General features: G+C 40.1%; 1 protein-coding gene and 1 long non-coding RNA gene across 5 annotated transcripts in view; one reads left to right on the top strand and one right to left on the bottom strand.

The window, feature by feature from the left end:
- The window catches only part of LOC149114885 (uncharacterized), a 5,253-nt gene extending 1,455 nt beyond the window's left edge, over window positions 1-3,798 (bottom strand). The window contains exons 1-3 of the long non-coding RNA XR_016205936.1: window positions 3,436-3,798; window positions 1,546-1,624; window positions 1-1,314 (exon numbers count right to left, since the gene is read on the bottom strand). The exon at window positions 1-1,314 is cut by the window's left edge and continues 1,455 nt beyond it. This is a non-coding gene — a long non-coding RNA (uncharacterized LOC149114885). The remainder of the gene's footprint in view (window positions 1,315-1,545; window positions 1,625-3,435) is intronic.
- The window catches only part of LOC110052657 (integrin beta-PS-like), a 37,432-nt gene that overhangs the window by 2,718 nt on the left and 16,660 nt on the right, over window positions 1-18,054 (top strand). Inside the window, exons 1-8 of one of the 4 annotated variants that reach the window (XM_089284499.1) lie at window positions 1,671-1,774; window positions 12,643-12,718; window positions 12,832-12,917; window positions 13,469-13,579; window positions 14,614-14,677; window positions 15,966-16,091; window positions 16,941-17,037; window positions 17,712-17,805. In XM_089284499.1, coding sequence (XP_089140625.1) covers window positions 12,664-12,718; window positions 12,832-12,917; window positions 13,469-13,579; window positions 14,614-14,677; window positions 15,966-16,091; window positions 16,941-17,037; window positions 17,712-17,805 — 633 coding nt within the window. In that variant the 5' untranslated portion in view covers window positions 1,671-1,774; window positions 12,643-12,663. Of the gene's footprint in view, window positions 1-1,670; window positions 1,775-10,073; window positions 10,345-12,642; window positions 12,719-12,831; window positions 12,918-13,468; window positions 13,580-14,613; window positions 14,678-15,965; window positions 16,092-16,940; window positions 17,038-17,711; window positions 17,806-18,054 lie in introns of those variants that run through there. The other 3 variants (XM_089284495.1, XM_089284496.1, XM_089284497.1) reach the window with 3 other exon arrangements.

Genomic DNA, 18,054 nt, shown 5'->3' with positions numbered 1-18,054 from the left:
TCGGTAATCGAACATTATCGAACTGGAACTTTTCGGTGAGTTCGATTAATCGAACTCGTGAGTTCGATTACCGAACTCAATCAAACCAATCGAACTCAATCAACGCGATTACTTCGATTTTGTTTGGCAGAAAGACAAAACGCATCCAGTTTTAAATGAATCGGAAAGATCTGCCTCTAGCATGTATTTGAAGCAGTTTGACAACTTTTAAGGTTGACCAAAAAAGGATGAAATGCGCATAACTTATACATCTGACCCTGGCAGTCGAAGCTTTTGACTTATATTATACGACAGTCGACCGATATACCACCGAATATCGACCGATATTCCACCGACAGTCAATGGTCAAGGTATCGGCCGAGTGTCGGCTGCTAGATCGATCGACACTCGACCGATGTATCGGTCGATATGTCGACCGAGATATCTCGGTCGGTATATCGGCCGAGTGTCGATCGATATGTAGATCGACATATCGGTCGAATGTGGGTCGATATATCGGCCGATACCTCGGTCGAGTGTCGGTCGATATGTCGACCGATATATCGGTCGAGGGGTGCACAAAATACACATGATCCCTTTTGAGTGGGTTTCCATAGTCTAGATAAAATCTTCAACCAACTGGTCAGTTTTGGGAAAAATGATACCCTATTCTAGACCCAAACGCTCTGATTTATATACCCTATCCTAGAGTAAACTGCTTGAAAACCATACCCTTCACAGCGGCACATAGCTATATAGCCCATATATGGCAGTGCCCCCTGGGGGGTAGACTCCAATTTAGCTCTGTTACCGACCGCTGTTCGGGAGAGAAAACGTACGGAGACCTGAATTGAAAAGGCTTCAAAGCCTGTCTTTCTCACAACTAATTTCAAAACTGCAAAATCAGAGATAGCGGGTTCGAAGAAATTGTTCAATATGGTATGTGTGACCGAATAGTCCCAGATGCTAGAAACTAGAGTTTCACTAGACGCGTAACGCTACCGCGTGACGCGTTTTTTAACCGGATATTTAAGATCTGAGATCTGCTAAATTTTTCTGATAGCTGAGAAATGTGCTGAAATTGTAACTGATAACGAAAAAAAACAACAAAAAACGTTAAAATTTTAACTCCCATAACTGAGATTCCAGCATCCTCATCCTCACGCTCTCAGAAAACACACAACCTAACTGGGCCAAAACTGCTTGAATGCACATTTGCCACATCCAATTTCGGTTCAGCCTCAGCTAGGTTTTCTTGTAAAATTAACTGTAATTAAACCAACTAAATTCTTTAATTTCTTTAGAGCCACTTCGAGGAACTGCAGCTTTACAGACCTGAAATGGGGAAGATAAATTTCACATATTTCAATCTGAATTATAGGTGAAACAATTCATTAAGTATTTTAAGCATCTCTTAATTAATATGCTTGCTCTTTGAAAGAGTACTTTTTCACCTTGTTATGGCATCAGGAGAAGAGATGTCGCAGATCTTACGCTCTGTGGCTCTCGGTAAGGTAAATATCGTCTGTCGCTTTGTATTTTTTTTTTCAAATATTACACATGTACCTGGTGTCAATGGTTATCATTGTTCCAATTTCCGTCTCGAAACATTCTCTACTTCCGTTGTGAAATTGCGTGATATTATCTGAAAAGAAAAAGGAAATGACGTCACGACCATCAACAAAAAGATTGTGTACAAAAATTGATAAAACGTCCGAGGTACTTTCGGATCTCATTGCATAGTGGTGTACACGCTACAAGCTTATTCTGGTGAATTCAATGATTCAGAAACAGGGTAAGTGAGATTTTTCAGTCAATTTAGTTCACGATGGGTTTCTTGTCTGGACAACTTTGATCTCAACTTGGACAAACCGGTTGAGTTGCACACTCGATTGCTTTTCGCTTTCAATTCGGACTAAACAATGGACTGAATAGCTGTGTTTCTCAAGCTGGCATCGAAGACCGTCACACCAACAACCAAATTAAACTAGCGATGGTATATTGTGATTGTGGCATGATTTTATAGAACTCATTCCGGCTCATCTTGATGACGTTTCGTGCAGCTAAGCTCTGATGTCAATCAAATTTTTTAACCGTCTTCCTCACGGTTCGTGACGAGGGAAGGGGATCGCGTGTCACATAGGCTATGACGCTATATTCTAAAACAGGTCAAGTGTCTCAATCTCAAATAAGTTTCAACGAGAGCTGTTGTTTTGAAAATTTAATTTTTCTCCATTAGAGTGGATAACAGCGTTGTCACGGCCAACGGAGAGTTTCACTCCACTTATTCACTCCTGACTGATTTTAATATACCACAGTCCTGTTCATTCCGTGTTCTTTTCTAGAAGCTACGCTTGTGTAGCAACCATAGAATGTAATAAGCCACTTTAGATATATTAAACTCTAACTTATGGCCCCGAGGCTGAGGGGAATAATACCAAAGAAATCAAATCGAGTTTAAAAGATGAAGGATTAATTTCTTTTGTTTTATCAGCCCCAAAGTCTCATTGCCAAGTAAGACTTTTACGATATCGAAATTGGCCTACTGGCTTAATTAGTTATTTTGCGTTTCCATCGTTTACAATAAGCGTTGTTTCGGCCGTTCTTTCGTCAACGCGGCCGTGGTGATTGGAGTAAGTGATTAGTCTACTTGAGTCTGTTTTGTCTGCAAATACTTCCTTACAACGGAATTTCTTGGACATTGCCCAACCCATGTCACGCGATAGCGAAGATTCGCCATACATTATTTTATACATAGCACTAGATTGGAAATGTTGCGGGGACCAGTGGGGTATTGTTTGACGAAGACAACCATGTTAATCACACACTTTAAGAGGTGCCCTCTGTAATTTTCAACTATGGCCATTTGGACCAGAAAAAATCAAATTCCTCAAACTTTCTCAGATGAATGGTCTAGATAAGTGATTCACAAAAATATAACTTTCAGTTCAATTCGATTCGTATTTTAGCGCTGGGGCCACCATCTTGGTTTTGCCCCTCTGAGAGGGCTTTCAGCGGCCATTTTAGGGCACATTTTTAACAATTTGCCATACAAAGAAAACGATCTAAATCCGGGTAAAAACCCTTTATTCGAGACAAGCAAATGTTTCTTGTTACATCGAGAGGCTGTTTTGGCAATTTGATCATCACCTGATTTTTCTACAGAATTTTAAATTTCTTCCCTTTCGGACTACTCATGAAGCGCCACAAAATAGGCGAAGTCTAAAGGAAAATATCGCCGAAAGTACATCACTTGAGATCCCAAAACTACCCTCCACTTAAAGAGCAATGTCTCACCTGTAAAAACATGCAATAAAATTTTGGGGCAGTTAAAACTGTAAAATGTTAGAAGAAGAAGTTTAAGCTGTGTTTTTGTCAACAAAGACCGCCGTCCTAATTAGCATAATAACATGAAAATAACGATATACAGAGAAAATAATGATATATTCCACTTACCTCGCGACATGTCGACAACTGGATGTTCCACGATGCCTCATGTTATATTTCCAGTATGTTTCAGCCACATTTTCGGTGATTAGTGTACGAAATCACTTTCAGACATCGCCACGGTTAAGCAGATTTCAACTCTCCGAAACCCGCTTCATAACATCTATCAATATTATTTGTCTTTTGCCTCATAAGCTGCCGTTTACAAGAAGTTTAGCAGTTTGCTGAGATCCTAACTGACCCAGAAGTCTGTTAGCAGCCTTTAAAATCTTCCTTTTAATTGAGGATTCTCATCAAGAACTCGTTTAAGCTCAGTTCTGTTTTGATCTGTTATGCACTCGCCATCATTCCATAGATTGCGTTACATTTGACAAATGCGCATTCCAACGGGTAGGGGTAGGGTGGGTAGGAAGTGAAAATGTAACCGACATTATATTAAAGCCATTTTACGCATTTCTGTGGCTAAACTAGTAACTGGCTTTCCCAGAATGATTTGAACATGAGCTTCTGCTTGCAGGTATTTTCTAGGTTATTTTTGCAGAGTAGGTGAGGAGGGGGGGGGGGAGGGGGGGGGAGGTCGTGTATTAAAAAAAAAAAGAAAAAAGAAAACGATAGACAGTATCAGGTCAAAAGATTATGATCTGTGTATCTTGATCAGCTTTATCAGTTCATCACTGAGGCCAGTGAGGCCCTATTAGGGGTTTTCAGGATACTGGATATTTGGGTAAAAAGTTAATGGAATGCAAGAAATTTAGGAGAAATATTAATGGGGTAGAGCATGTTTAGATCAGATAAAACAGGACATTAATTGAGTAGGAAATCGTTGAGCTGGATTTAACAGGATACAAGATATTTAGGACAAAAATTAACAGGATAAGGGATACACCGACACCCTCCCCCCCTTACCCCATAATGGGGCCTCAACAATGGTCAGCTACTTAGGATGAAATAAATGTATGTCAACTGCTATAGGCATTTATTCTGGACTCTTAGTACTTATATCACGGTGGAATATGAAAGTTTTTTATCAGATTTTAGGGGTTTTAAGGTTAGGTAACGCAGCCCCTTGTTAGTAATTTCGAAGCCCACACTTGTTACACTGAATAGATAGATAAAGACGAGGCTGGAGAAATAAACAGAGAATGAAATGTGTCCCGAATTCTGTACCGTTTAACACGAATTTCTTACATGGCAACCTTTGTGTTTGCAAAGAGATCGAGGCACAACATTCCACACTATATTTGTAAACAACTATCCTAATCTCATTGACAGCCATTAGTTTTTGACGAGAATTTTCATTTATTACCAATAGAATACGGATAGAACTCCAATAAAAAGCCTCTTCCTTGTGTTTTTTTTGTTCAGCATTATACTTGTGTCTTTCGCTGCCCGAAATGCCATCAAATGCTGTGAAAGGCAACAGACTGACAAGCAGTGCGCAAGACACGTTTTTCTCAGGTCAGGAAGCGGCCATAAAAGTCGAAGCAATTACTGTAGCACAAAAGATGAGGCGCTCAAAAGGTGAGGCCAGAATTAGGCGGTTCACCTGTGATGAGTTCCTGACTCCTTGCCACGTTTAATCCTTCCTCTCGAGAATGGCTTCAAAGCTTAGAAACAGACAGGAGAAGGTCCTCCAAGAAGACACAACAACCGCTGAGAATCAAGCTGCAGATATTTTTGACAAGTGTCAGTTAATTCATCCAATTGCTTATGACTCATTCAACTTGCGTGCCTTAAACGCATCTATAATGTCTTTAAAAAGCTAAGCGTCAACATTAGTGCTTCGCTTGATAGATGCGGGTATTTTAAAGCGTCCTGCATAGGGTTGAAAACTAGTCCTGTGCAGACATGCAACTGTGCTCCATCACAGAACTGAACGACATTAGCGGCTGTGGGGTGCCTCAGGCTCACAACGAATGGTGCCTACAAAATACAAACGTGTTTCCGCCAGATTAAGAAAACGTGGAAAAAGTAGATCTTAACCAGGGTTATTAGAATCCACAAAGAAAACTGGGGGTAGTCATCAATTTTTCTGAGATAATTAGCTACTGCTGACGGTAGCATTTTTCTGAAAAAAAGGTAAAGATATTTCTTCACAGATTCTCCTAAGGTTCGCCTTTACATGCAGAAAACTAAACATATTAAAAAACATCTTTAAACTACGTGGTAAGTGGTAACATAAAAACCACTTTTGATATGTATTTAATAACAGAATCGTCGCAACAGCACTCCTCTGGCTTAGCCAAAATATAGTCTACATAACTTTTCCTCACAGCCAAAAACTAATGCATTGTCGAATAGGCTTGCCACTTCCAATTCATACCATAAAATGTAGCTATAATCACCCCTTTGTTAAAAGTTAAAGGAGTTGTTTCATCCTTTCGAAAACTTTGTCGGTGTCCGTTACTTTTTTTCCTGTTACTTTCCAAGTAAGTTAAACATTGACGTCTCTCGCAGTTGTTTTGCGCGCGCATTATGCCATCTACAGTCAAATTTCAGTATGATTTTTTCTACGGATACGATAAAAGCTAGTTTTTCAGCTGGAAGCCGTTCACAGTTAGTGCTTAGCGATATGCTGCTTTTCTGGTAATCCCGGTTTTAGTACAGGCTCGCAATTTTAGTGCGAAATTTGTTTCGGCCACAATAGAATTTTTTTAAGTCGCACGTTTGGTAGGGTAGTTAATTACGTCACTAGTTCCAACCTAAGCGCGCGCCTGCCGTTTAAACCATGCCTAAAAAAGAAGGTACCGTCCTTAACTGCCCTTCAGTAATTTTCTGAGCATTTTCTTTTCTGATGGAAAAGTGACACGGCTAAGAAAATGTAAGAAGTTTCAATAAAACGTCGCTTATCATTACTTCCTGCGCACTATTCGTCAGTCTGTTGTCTTTTGCAAAATTTGATGGCACTTCCGGCAGCGAAAGATCGACACAACTGTCCCGCTTTATCTGATCTAAACATGCTCTACCGCATTAATTTTTCTCCTAAATTTCTTGCATCCTGTTAATTTTTTACCCAAATATCCAGTATCCTGAAAACCCCTAATAGGGCCTAACTGATGAACTGATAAAGCTGATCAGAATACACAGATCATAATCTTTTGACTTGGTATTGTCCATCGTTTTCTTTTTTTCTTTTTTTTTTTCAATACAAGACCCCCCCCCCCCCCTACCCTGCAAAAATAACCTAGAAAATACCTGCAAGCAGAAGCTCATGTTCAAATAATTCTGGGAAAGCCAGTAACTAGTTTAGCCACAGAAATGCGTAAAATGGCTTTAATGTCGTTTACATTTTCACTCCCTACCCGCCCTACCCCTACCCGTTGGAATGCGCATTTGTCAAATGTAACGCAATCTGTGGAATGATGGCGGGTGCACAACAGATCAAAACAGAACTGAGCTTAAACGAGTTCTTGATGAGAATCCTCGATTAAGAGGAGGACTTTAAAGGCTGCTAACAGACTTCTGGGTCAGTTAGGATCTCAGCAAATTGTTAAACTTCTTGTATACAGCGGCTTATGAGGCGAAAGACAAATAATATTGATAGATGTTATGAAGCGGGCCTCGGAGAGTTGAAATCTGCTTAACCGTGGCGATGTCTGAGAGTGATTTCGTACACTAATCACCGAAAATGCGGCTGAAACATACTGGAAATAATTATAACATGAGGCATCGTGGAACATCCAGTTGTCGACATGTCGCGAGGTAAGTGGAATATATCATTATTTTCTCTGTGCATCGTTATTTTCACGTTATTATGCTAATTAGGACGGCGGTCTTTGTTGACAAAAGCACAGCTTAAACTTCTTCTAATATTTTACAGTTTTAACTGCCCCAAAATTTTATTGCATGTTTTTACAGGTAAGACATTGCTCTTTAAGTGGAGGGTAGTTTTGGGATCTCAAGTGATGTACTTTCGGCGATATTTTCCTTTAAACTTTGCCTTTTTTGTGGCGCTTCATGAGTAGTCCGAAAGGGAAGAAATGTAAAATTCTGTAGAAAAATCAGGTGATGATCAAATTGCCAAAACAGCCCCTCAATGTAACAAGAAACATTAAATTTTGCTTGTCTCGAATAAAGGGTTTTTACCCGGATTTAGATCGTTTTCTTTGTATGGCAAATTGTTAAAAATGTGCCCTAAAATGGCCGCTGAAAGCCCTCTCAGAGGGGCAAACCAAGATGGTGGCCCCAGCGCTAAAATACGAATCGAATTGAACTGAAAGTTATATTTTTGTGAATCACTTATCTAGACCATTCATCTGAGAAAGTTTGAGGAATTTGATTTTTTCTGGTCCAAATGGCCATAGTTGAAAATTACAGAGGGCGCCTCTTAATTATTTTCTCGCGAAGGGTTGATGCAATTAAAACTTCTGCTGCGAATAGCGATTATATTGTGTGCCTCTGGGACTGGGGGGAGACATGTTACTTTGCTCCCAATTTCCGACAATTCTTTTCATTGTTCCCCAACACTAAACTCGACTGTCCCTCAGTTTTCATCTTCCTTTGGTCAGTTCGCTTCTTCCCATATACTATAGCAGAGCCTCTGCGCTGCGGTCAGAGCGGCCATTTATGAAGTATTCCAAGTTGGCGGGAAAAACTTTACCCAGGTTGCCACGCGAGCTCTCCATACTCGTTACCAGGACAGTACGGAAAAAGTTTATAGGAGAATTGGGAACGTGGCAAATTCCTTAGTTAATAGTACATAGCAAAAACATGATCCCCTTTTTACCCCAAATTACCGAAACTGTTCCCTGAATGCCTTAGAAGTACAAAAAAAAACAAAAAAAAAAACATTGTTCTACTGAAAAGTAAATGGTCAAGTTCGTCATGTTTGCTAAAATCACCAGGCAGTCTGCTACATCTCATATTGCCTTGTTCTAAGTCTTCCCAAATTACAAAGCCATCTTATGTTTCTAAATTCTTTACGAAAACTGTAAGATTAAAGAATAGTTAGACTTGGCAACAGTAATTTCGTATTCCGTCGGAATTTCGGCCTTGCCGTTCCTAGACTTCTACTTCGGACAGGTACAAAACTCGGACCGGATCAACTTATTTAAGAATGGCATCTATTGCCATGCATATGCCTCGTTCTTGATTAGTTGCAATTCTCATTTAATTCAGACATCTAAGTCGATTACGTCCAAGTTGTGTACCAGACTCTCTTATTCTTCTGTTAACAGATAGACGGATTCGGCAAACGTGTTTAAAAGGCCTTGTTACCTTCCAATTCAGATCATGTGATAAGGTTACAATTGTTCTGTTTGTACATGTTCCCATGCAATCATTTTTAAGTGGCAAATCATTTGCACAAATGCAGGAGCAACAATGTAATCTCCCAAATGAATCGTCACGTTGTCTGAGTTGGTGGCAATAAGGATGTGAACACGTTATTGCGTGCCTGCTTGGAATCGACAACGTGGTTCGCATTCTTGAAAACAAAACATTCCTGTACGTGAACCCGTTTCATAACAACCTTATCTGTGAATTCGGTTCCGCTAAACGGATTTGGCTGCAGCTGTCGTTGCTTTCCTCCTCACAATTTTGTCCAGGCTACTTGGTATGTTTTGTCCTACCGAACCCACTGAATTACGGCGTTGTACAAAAGACACCCAGCCGTTCACTTCCCAACATGACACAAACTAGCAAGGCAAACAACATGCAATCAAAACACAACGTGTGTTATTCAAATGAGTTTTCCAAGTCTTAATAATTTGGGAAATCCATGGAATGGATCAATACGTCCATTCTCGGTGTTTAATTATCTCTTAAAAATACATACAGCAACAAATCAATTATGTTGATCTAAGATTTGCAAATATAAGGCATTCTTTGGCTAAATGTCTAAATTGATGTTGAACTTCTCCTTTTCCTGATGAGGCTTTTTTCCTCGTCAGGCCGGCTCTATCTTACGTGACCACGTATTACGCAAATGATCGTACAAAAAATAATAAAAACTCATTTCACATATGTACATGGTGTACTGGTATCATTAAAATGTTGGGAACATTGAAAATTACGGCCAGACGATTTAGTATTGGACAGAAGTTTTAGTCCTAAACACCACAATTTTTGGCTTTAATGTTTCGCAGGCCACCCATCTAGAAAACAAAACCGTCATTACGATGATGGCACCGTTGAAAATTACGGGGGGACGATTTAGTTCTGGGGACCTCTATCGCGGGACAGAGGTTTTAGCACTAAGCAGCCCTAATGTTTCTGCAAGGCCACCCATCTAGTCAAAACCGACCCTCCTGTGACAACCTTGAAAATAAAATAAAACAAATCAAAACAAAAAACAAATAAATAAAAAAAACAAACAAACAAACAAACAAGAATAACAAATTACCAAGTTGAAAGTGGCAAAAATAGAAAGGTGTCATATCACGAACTGTTGGGGGATGAATTTTTTTAAATTTGGCTAATTTGTTACACTAAAACGAACGAATGTTTCCGAGAATCTTCGGCAAGGGCAATAGGTCAGACAAGACGATCATTTTACTCTTTCACTCTGTAATCGCAGCTGTTTCCTTCACAAAAAGGTTGGTATATAGATGTCAACAGACCTAACGTGTCGGCAACGTGATGAGACAGATATGAATAAAAGTTCATTTTGTCTCTAAACTGTATTCCTGATGTGTATCAAATTACGCGGTTAATGAGACGCTTACTACAGTTTGTTTTTTTTGAGGGCTAAAAAGTTACTCTGCCCCACACACGTACTCGGAAGCCCGGACGTTATTTTTTCCGTTTGAGCCGGGTTTGTTTCATCATTAACTGCACTTGTGTCGATCAGTGGCCGTTGAATTTAACTTGGAAGGAGGTGATCTATTTCACCGTTGATGCCTTAATTTGGACGTGCTTGGATCGGTTATTTCTTACTGTATTTTGATGGCTTCTTACCTATCACTGAGGGTTCTGGAGGTAAGTTGAGGAAAAACTATTTTTGACAGTATAATAAACTTCCGCACAACTCGCATCAACGATGCAGATCCCGGATCGTTGGGGTCGTAAGCAAGGTAGCCTAAGACATGAAGATTCTCACGTAAGATTTTCTGCAAACAACCCTCGGTATTTCTTTAACGGATTAGTTTCCACAGTTATAGCTGGGAGTTATAGCAACAAAGCAGACAGATTTAATTCGCATTTAGTTTCAAACGTAAATCGATCGACCGCCATTCAGAAAATAAGCCTTTCCATCGTCAGAAGGTGATTTAAAATCTTTATTTTAAAAAAGCTATCATAAGGAAAGTACTACCTAGTGTACTTAGTATGGAATGTATGTGGCAAAATTAAAAACAAGTTGCCACCTTTAACCCAAAAACAATGCGGTGTAAATGTTTTTAATTTCTTGAATTACGCTGCAGCGCGTCCCCTTATCAAATGTCGTTATAGGCCTGTTACATGACGTAGACATCAGATTGATTCAATTTCCTTTACTTGTTCGCGGATGACTTAACGTGAAAAGGGTGGTCTGACTTGACTAAATGGTTCAGTTATTAGCTTGTCAAAAACTACCTCAGCGCCCACTGGAAACACGCCAACAAAGATATTCCGTTGTTGTTGTATTGAAATCTCGCATGTCGCATTGTTTCTTTTTTTGTATGATAAGTACAAATATTTTGTATAAAAAAAAAGTAGGCAACACTTTTTTTGCGATCCCCACTCTAAATAATCCGACAAGCGACGATAATTTGATCATACATCAACCTTTAAAAAGGCAACAAGAGACTTACTGACCTTATAACAATAAAAGAAATCAATCATTTCATGATATCTCTAACGCAGATCAAGAAAAATTCCAGACGTTTTTGATGGACGATGTACAAACAACGATTAAAAGAAACTTACATCATCGGAATTTGGTTACTCCTTCATTTCTTTTTTTCAACGAGGAAGTTTTTTTTTTGCATCAAAATTTACCAGTCTTACAACATTGGAAAGTAACCAAAGGAAGCCCTTTATGCTATTAATTGGCTATCGTTTAGGCTGGAACGTTAACTGAACATCACAAACACAAACGATGTGTTTGGGACAATAATAATATCCACCGTAGCGCCCATCTAGTGGTTTTCGTCTGAGCATGCGAAAAAACAAATGGGTCTTCAGGGGGCAGTAGTCTGGCTGACAAGCTGAAAGTCTATTCTAAGGAAGTCAAGAAATCAAAATTGCCATTCTGGTGAATTTTTTTAATTTTTTACTCTGCTTTTGGTTTTTTGTTTCGTTTTAGTTTATATTTCTTTTCTTTCACCATTTTTGTTTCTTTTTTCCTCTTTCGATCGCAAGACAAAATAATAAAGTAAGTTTACCACAACTATTCTGCCAAACTCAGTTTTCTATAAACACATCAGTCATCAGCTTAGACGAAGTTTTTCTTTAACCCTACCTTTAACGGTTTTGACTATGTTTAAAGTCTGGAAATGGAACCTTGATCGATTTTAGGTGTTACGGGCCATTTTACCACCAGTTTTGCACCACAAACAGCTCACGTTTTTTTTTTCAATTAGCTACGTCAGAATGCGGTTGACATCCAAAATGAACAGTCGAGTGGATAGATCTATATACTAGCTCTATTATCTGCTTATCAAGAATATCCATTTGCCAGTTAATGGGTTAATAACTGTACCAGTCCAGCTCTGGTATTTTGTTGTCTCCAGTAATCCGACCTTCTTCTCTCTCCACCTCTATGATATACTGTGGAACTGGCAAAGTACTGGGATGTCAAGGACATCCAGTGCTAGCTCACTCCCAATACTTCCCGGTTGGCAGGATGTCAGTGGGCGTTTGGCTCATCCAACTGAGAGTCGCTTACTGGGAGTCGAGATACATGTACATTAATTATTATATGGCAAGGAAGTCGGTATATCCGAGCGTTTTGTTTGGTTCTTTCTTAGTTGGGATTTTGCTATACGGACCGTTTTTATGGAATATCACACCAATACCCTATCGATAATCCCTTCTTCAACAGGTAAGCCAACAGAGAGAAGTGAGGGTTTTGGAAGCACAGCTGGCCTTAAATGTGAAGTTCAGACTCGTTCTGAAGGTTTCTATAGACCTTCAGGGGTGTCTTCCAGAAAACAGTGTGCAGTCGCGTGACTTTTAACACAAGCATAAAAAAGTATATACCACTGTTAGGCCAATAAAATGTAGAATCACAAGAAATAATTATTTCAAAGACTTGAAGTACTGATTTCTAAAGATACCTTTTATCTTCCACTGCAGACTAAACTATCTTTAAAGACGATGACAAAACCAAGAATATTCTTTGTTTTCCTTTTATGCGGCTTTCTACCTGGAGGTAAGCTTATAAATTTATCTTTGACACTCCATTTCACTCAGTGACACTTGCACCAGCAGAAAGACAAAGAAGCACTGTAATTTCAATTGTGTCGTTTTTTTTTTCTCTACCAGGTTTTACCACAACCAATTGTACAATCTATAGGACATGCGCAGAGTGTATCGTCGGCAACCCAGAATGTAGTTGGTGTGAAGACAGTGTAAGCCTCAGTTTTAATTTATATCTTCTACTTATCCGCGTTGATTATCCTAACTTCCCAGGGGGTTCCTGTAATTGTTCTGTCGAGTTCGGTTCAATTTCTCAATCGGTAGAGCAACTGTGATCAAAGCTAAAGGCCTCGATGGAGTTTAAAGTTGAAAGCCGAGAATTGATGAAAAGTTTAACAGGCGGCTGAGAAAATGTCTGTTTTTTAACTGTAGCTGAGATACGCGAGATTTATACTGATTGCGGAACAGTGGGGTTGAACATCTGCTTATTCAGATATAAATGATTTTAACTGATCGCTGAGAAATTGACGTAACATCGGCATGATCAGTGATTACTGTTCTAACAGCCATTTAATAAGTTATTAACCTGTCAGGAGTATTCCCTACAGAAAACTCCTAGTTTTCCCGATCCGCCAAAAGAACTAAAGTTTGCAATTGATGTTATGTTAAGTATGATCTAAAGAATGTTCCTCATACTATGAAATATATCTTTATCTCACCGCTATTTTTTGTTTTATTTTATTTTTTATTGCCATGAATCTAGGATTATCACTTTCTAGACCAACCCAGAAAAAGATGTGATGAGCTTAAGAACCATCAACAATACAAATGCCAAAAGATTTCTAATCCAACCTCGGGCTCTACTGTTCATTCGGTAAGTTCGGAACTGAAGGAGCTGCCATTTGAACGGTTTTCAACTGAGTGTCGTTAAACCAAAACCAAACCAATTACTTACCAATTAGACTACTCAGCCAATCTCAAATCGTAATAAAACCAAAACCAAAACCAAAACCAAAGTAATTGCCTGATTACTTTCGACACTCAGCTGAAAACCGCTCTAATCGTAAATCGTTAATTCAGTTTTAACTTGCACTGCGTGAAAATTATTATAGGCGCGTTCATATTTTCTCAGTCCTAACAAATGAGTATTCAGATGAATTCTCGAACAAAAGTGCGGTTTTCAACTGAGTGTCGAAAGAAATTCGCGTTTTCCTCGGTTTTGCATTACTATGCTACACGATTGGGTTAAAAATCTCCCGCTACTTTGTCATCCAATCAGGAGTAAAACCAAAACCAATCATGACACCCTCGCTCACGTTTTCCCGCGCTTTGCGTTGAAATCCTGTATCTGCTTTGAGTTTTGATTGGTTCACTGGATTGTCTGTATAATTTGTGGTTGGCCAGAGTGATTTTCTACGAGACTCAACTAAAAACTGCTCTATAATTAAAGGCTCGTGCAATTTCGAGAGATTTTCCAAATCATAATTATGTTCAACAAATTCTCAAGATTGTTATTGCATGGTCAATAAACAGTGCATATTGAGGTCATAGATTGCAATAACAGTTGTAGGAGGAAACTTATGAAGTAGCAAAATAAAAATACCTGCCTGGCACCAGGTTTACTTGTTTGAATTATAATGTTGTTCGCGAACTGGCTCCCGACGAATACGAAGAAAAGAATTCGCGAACGAGGCGAGCGGGGCGCGGCGGAAATCGAGTCTAGTATACTTATAGTCTATGAGATATTGTGCCCTTGATGCCAGGTTTAGAAGAAAAACAGCAGTTTTGGACTAAGAATTTTGAAAACGTCAAGTTAAAAAAGGCAGCAAAAGAATGAGACCAACAAACTGAAGTATATTTAGTACAAAACTCATGTTAACTGATATTTTTAATTGTCTCCGTTCGCAGAGTGAAGTACCGGACGGTGAAGTTAAAGTGTCTCCTCAAAATCTTACTCTCTTTCTTAGACCAGGTATTTTACTATACTTGTAACACTTTAAAGGGGCACACACCTGGACATGACTTAATATATCAATGGTGATTTTTTTTGGGGGGAAGGGGAAATGGGGGGAGGGAACTCCCCAATTAAAATGGCGGAGATACTCGTCGGGGTAAAATTGTTGGTTAGTTCCGCTCAGGGTGTCTCTCGTACTAGAAGGCCAAATTGGCCTACTTGGCCTTCTTTCCCTCTCTCAAACAAGACGCTATTTTTCCTTTTGGCTTTGACCTAAAACATCCTGCCACTGCATGTGGGTCGCTTCATCGATATTGATAGAGGTTTGAATGTCTTCCGTTCCTGGAATAATTTCATTTTTACGGGAGTGTGCCATCAACCCCACGCGTCCCTCCCAGCCTGGAGGACCAGTCGTTCACACTTCGTCTGGTTTCTATCAGGAGTACAAGACTCCAGCCGACATAGCTCTAAGGGTCATAAAGAAACACAAACCATCACACCACGATAAGGTCAGTGGTGACCCCTTGGGACGGACCTTCTGGGCTACTGAGCCGAAAAAGTGTCAGTGTAAAGTAACTTGGGATCCTGGTGCCTTTTACAAATGTCAATGAATAATTCAATAATTCATTCGATCTCTGGTGCGCGCGACTTTAAGATCTCAAAGCTGCTGAATCATTTAATAACCGTGTGAAATAAACAGCAAGTTTTGACTAGCAATACGCTCCGCGCGCGATTTAATTTAAGGCGTGAAATATAACACAGATGAAATTTGATGTAGAGAAATCACTAAATACCGTCATTCAAAGGATTCGGAGAGGAAGGACAAAGAGAGAACGCGTAAGAAGGTCAATCACCCATATAAGCTTTATTCCCATGTAACCCTCTCAATATATCTTTAATTCGCAACCAGTGTTAGAAATACTAGTGACGCGGATTTTACTCACGTGAACAACCCAAGCGGCTTTAAAAGCATGTTCATCCGCCTCCACGAAAACACGCACGCAACGCACTGTGACAACATTATCTGCGAATGCACTGGGTACCATGTCTAAAAATAGCTTGAGAGGGACTACCTTGAGAATAACACCTCTATGAGTATATACCCCCCTACTCTTCATCCTCTCTTGTTAGTGCTGAGTCCTTGACTTATGGTATAATGCAATCCACTCATGTCCTCAGGAACCTTGTGTGCTGATGACGTTTGTTTCGACTTTAAGACCCTCGGCTAAGAGGTCCAAGACTCTGCAGGACCTCAAGATCCTCGTCTAAAGACGTGATTGTTTGTTGATCTATTTTCATCTTTCAGGTGTTCAAACAACCATTACCGTGAACGTTCTGACACCTAGGAACTTTCCAGTTGATTTATATTACCTGACTGATGTGTCAAGATCCATCAAAAAGGAATCCATCAAATCGCTAGGACAGTTGTTAGGTATGTAATTCGTGCATTGTGTTTGAGCTCAAAACGAAGGATTGTGCATGGTCTTGGAACTCACAACAAATTTTTGATTTTAATTTATGTGGAATACCTGCAAATTAGCTGGTGAGTCATTTTATCTTTCATGTGATGTCACACGTCACGTATAGCTAAGTGTATTACACTATAAACTTCTATGGTTCTGTGTTGTATCTGAGCATCTTTGCTTGCATCTCAGACTTGATAACCATTCCCCTCGATTAACTATGATTATGCTAAAGTGAAGCCTTGGAGCCGACTGGCTCATAGCTGTCGGAGCTTATCCTGGTTTCTGTAGCATGAAGCGGCTAGGAGTATTTCTACTCCCCCTGGACGGGATGCTGGTCCATCGCAGGTCACTCCTCCGCAATTTGTTAGGTTTCTCCAACAATTCGCCGGTACCCATTTATACTCCTGGGTGGAGAGAGGCACTGTGAGAGTTAAGTGTCTTGCCTAAGAACACAACACAGTGTCCCCGGCCAGGGCTCGAACCCGGACCGCTCGCTCCGGGAACGAGCGCACTAACCATGAGGCCACCACGCCTCCCTATGATTATACAGACTTTAACGCTTGTGACTTTGGCTTTGAGGTTCAGAATCACGATGTCCTTTTTTATTTATCGCACAATTTATTTTATTTATTTATCCATTTTGCCAAAGAATCATATTTTTTCTGTTGCAACAGCATTGTATGGCTTAGCCTCCATCTACAAAGGGAAGGGGGGGGGGGGTGGAGGACGAGAGGGGGGGGGAGAGGGACTTATGCACTTCTGCTATTTGTAATCTAAAATTCAGCCTTTTACTTTCTTTATCAATTTGTTCACAGCGGACGAAATTTCAAACTTGACGTCTAGGTTTCGCCTTGGACTCGGTGTATTCGTCGATAAGCCTGCCGCTCCTTACATGGACACAAGTCCTGTGATGTAAGTCATCTTTTCTTTGGTCACTCGGACCAGGCAAAGGGGCTTAACTTCTCAGTATTTTACACGATAGCGACGCAGGTTCTCTTCCAAAAGTGAAGAACAGCTCACAGTCTGTGAACAGTGTCAACAGACAAACAGCCAAAAGTCGTCCAACAGTGGCCCGACAAACAACCGACAGTCAACTGGTCAACTGTCGGCCAACAGTTGGTCAACATTCGGTGAACTGTCGGGCAATATTCGGTAATTGCTCGGCCAACGGTTTGCCACTGAATTGTCGGCTGACGAATAGTCAACAGTTTTTACGCATGAAGTGAAACTGGTGACTGACCGTCACCGACAGCTGACCTTTAGTTGATGATTTATGAGTGAGTTGTCGGTAGGCTCTAATAATTAATCCTTAATTACTTTGCGCAAGTACAAGCACCTTTTTCGGGGCGAGCTCCGGTTATACTTCGTTTCGCGAAACACTATTCCCTGTGCGATTCCTTGGCAAATATTTTGCAGTCATCCCTTTCCGGAAAAATTGGTAGTGAAATACTCGTACTCCGCCGCAATCTTGGCCTGGTTTACTTTGCCGAACGCTGGAAACAGTAGCCCGGTTTATTTTCCTTGCCAACTCTGAGCTGGTTTAAACTAAGTGATATTTCTTATGTGTGTGTCTTTATTTTCCCAAGGGTTGCTCATCCTGATCCGAAAAATCCAAACTCCATTCCAACCTTTGGGTACCGTAACGTCCTGCCGCTAAACAAGAACGCATCCGATTTCCAGGTAAGTAATGAGCCATTTTTGCGTAACTCGAGCATAGTTCTAAGAACGTTTTCCCGACTCTTGTATTCATTTAATTTCTCTGAGTGTCCAGAGCCCAGTAAAGTGTTTTTTTTTTTATATCTAACACTTGTGTGAAGCACCCGGAATCACCGCAAACCGTTTGCGGTCAACCAGCGAAATTTTGCGCACAAGACACCATAAGTATTTCAGTATTCAACAAATTGTCACGATCCCTGTATAGTGTCAGGA

This window comes from Orbicella faveolata, unplaced genomic scaffold (genome assembly GCF_042242905.1).
Source record: "Orbicella faveolata isolate gen_17 unplaced genomic scaffold, um_ofav_v1 contig_13, whole genome shotgun sequence".
Taxonomy (NCBI): domain Eukaryota; kingdom Metazoa; phylum Cnidaria; class Anthozoa; order Scleractinia; family Merulinidae; genus Orbicella; species Orbicella faveolata.
The sequence above is the reverse complement of the archived record's forward strand: the minus strand, read 5'-3'. Positions and strand labels throughout refer to the sequence as shown.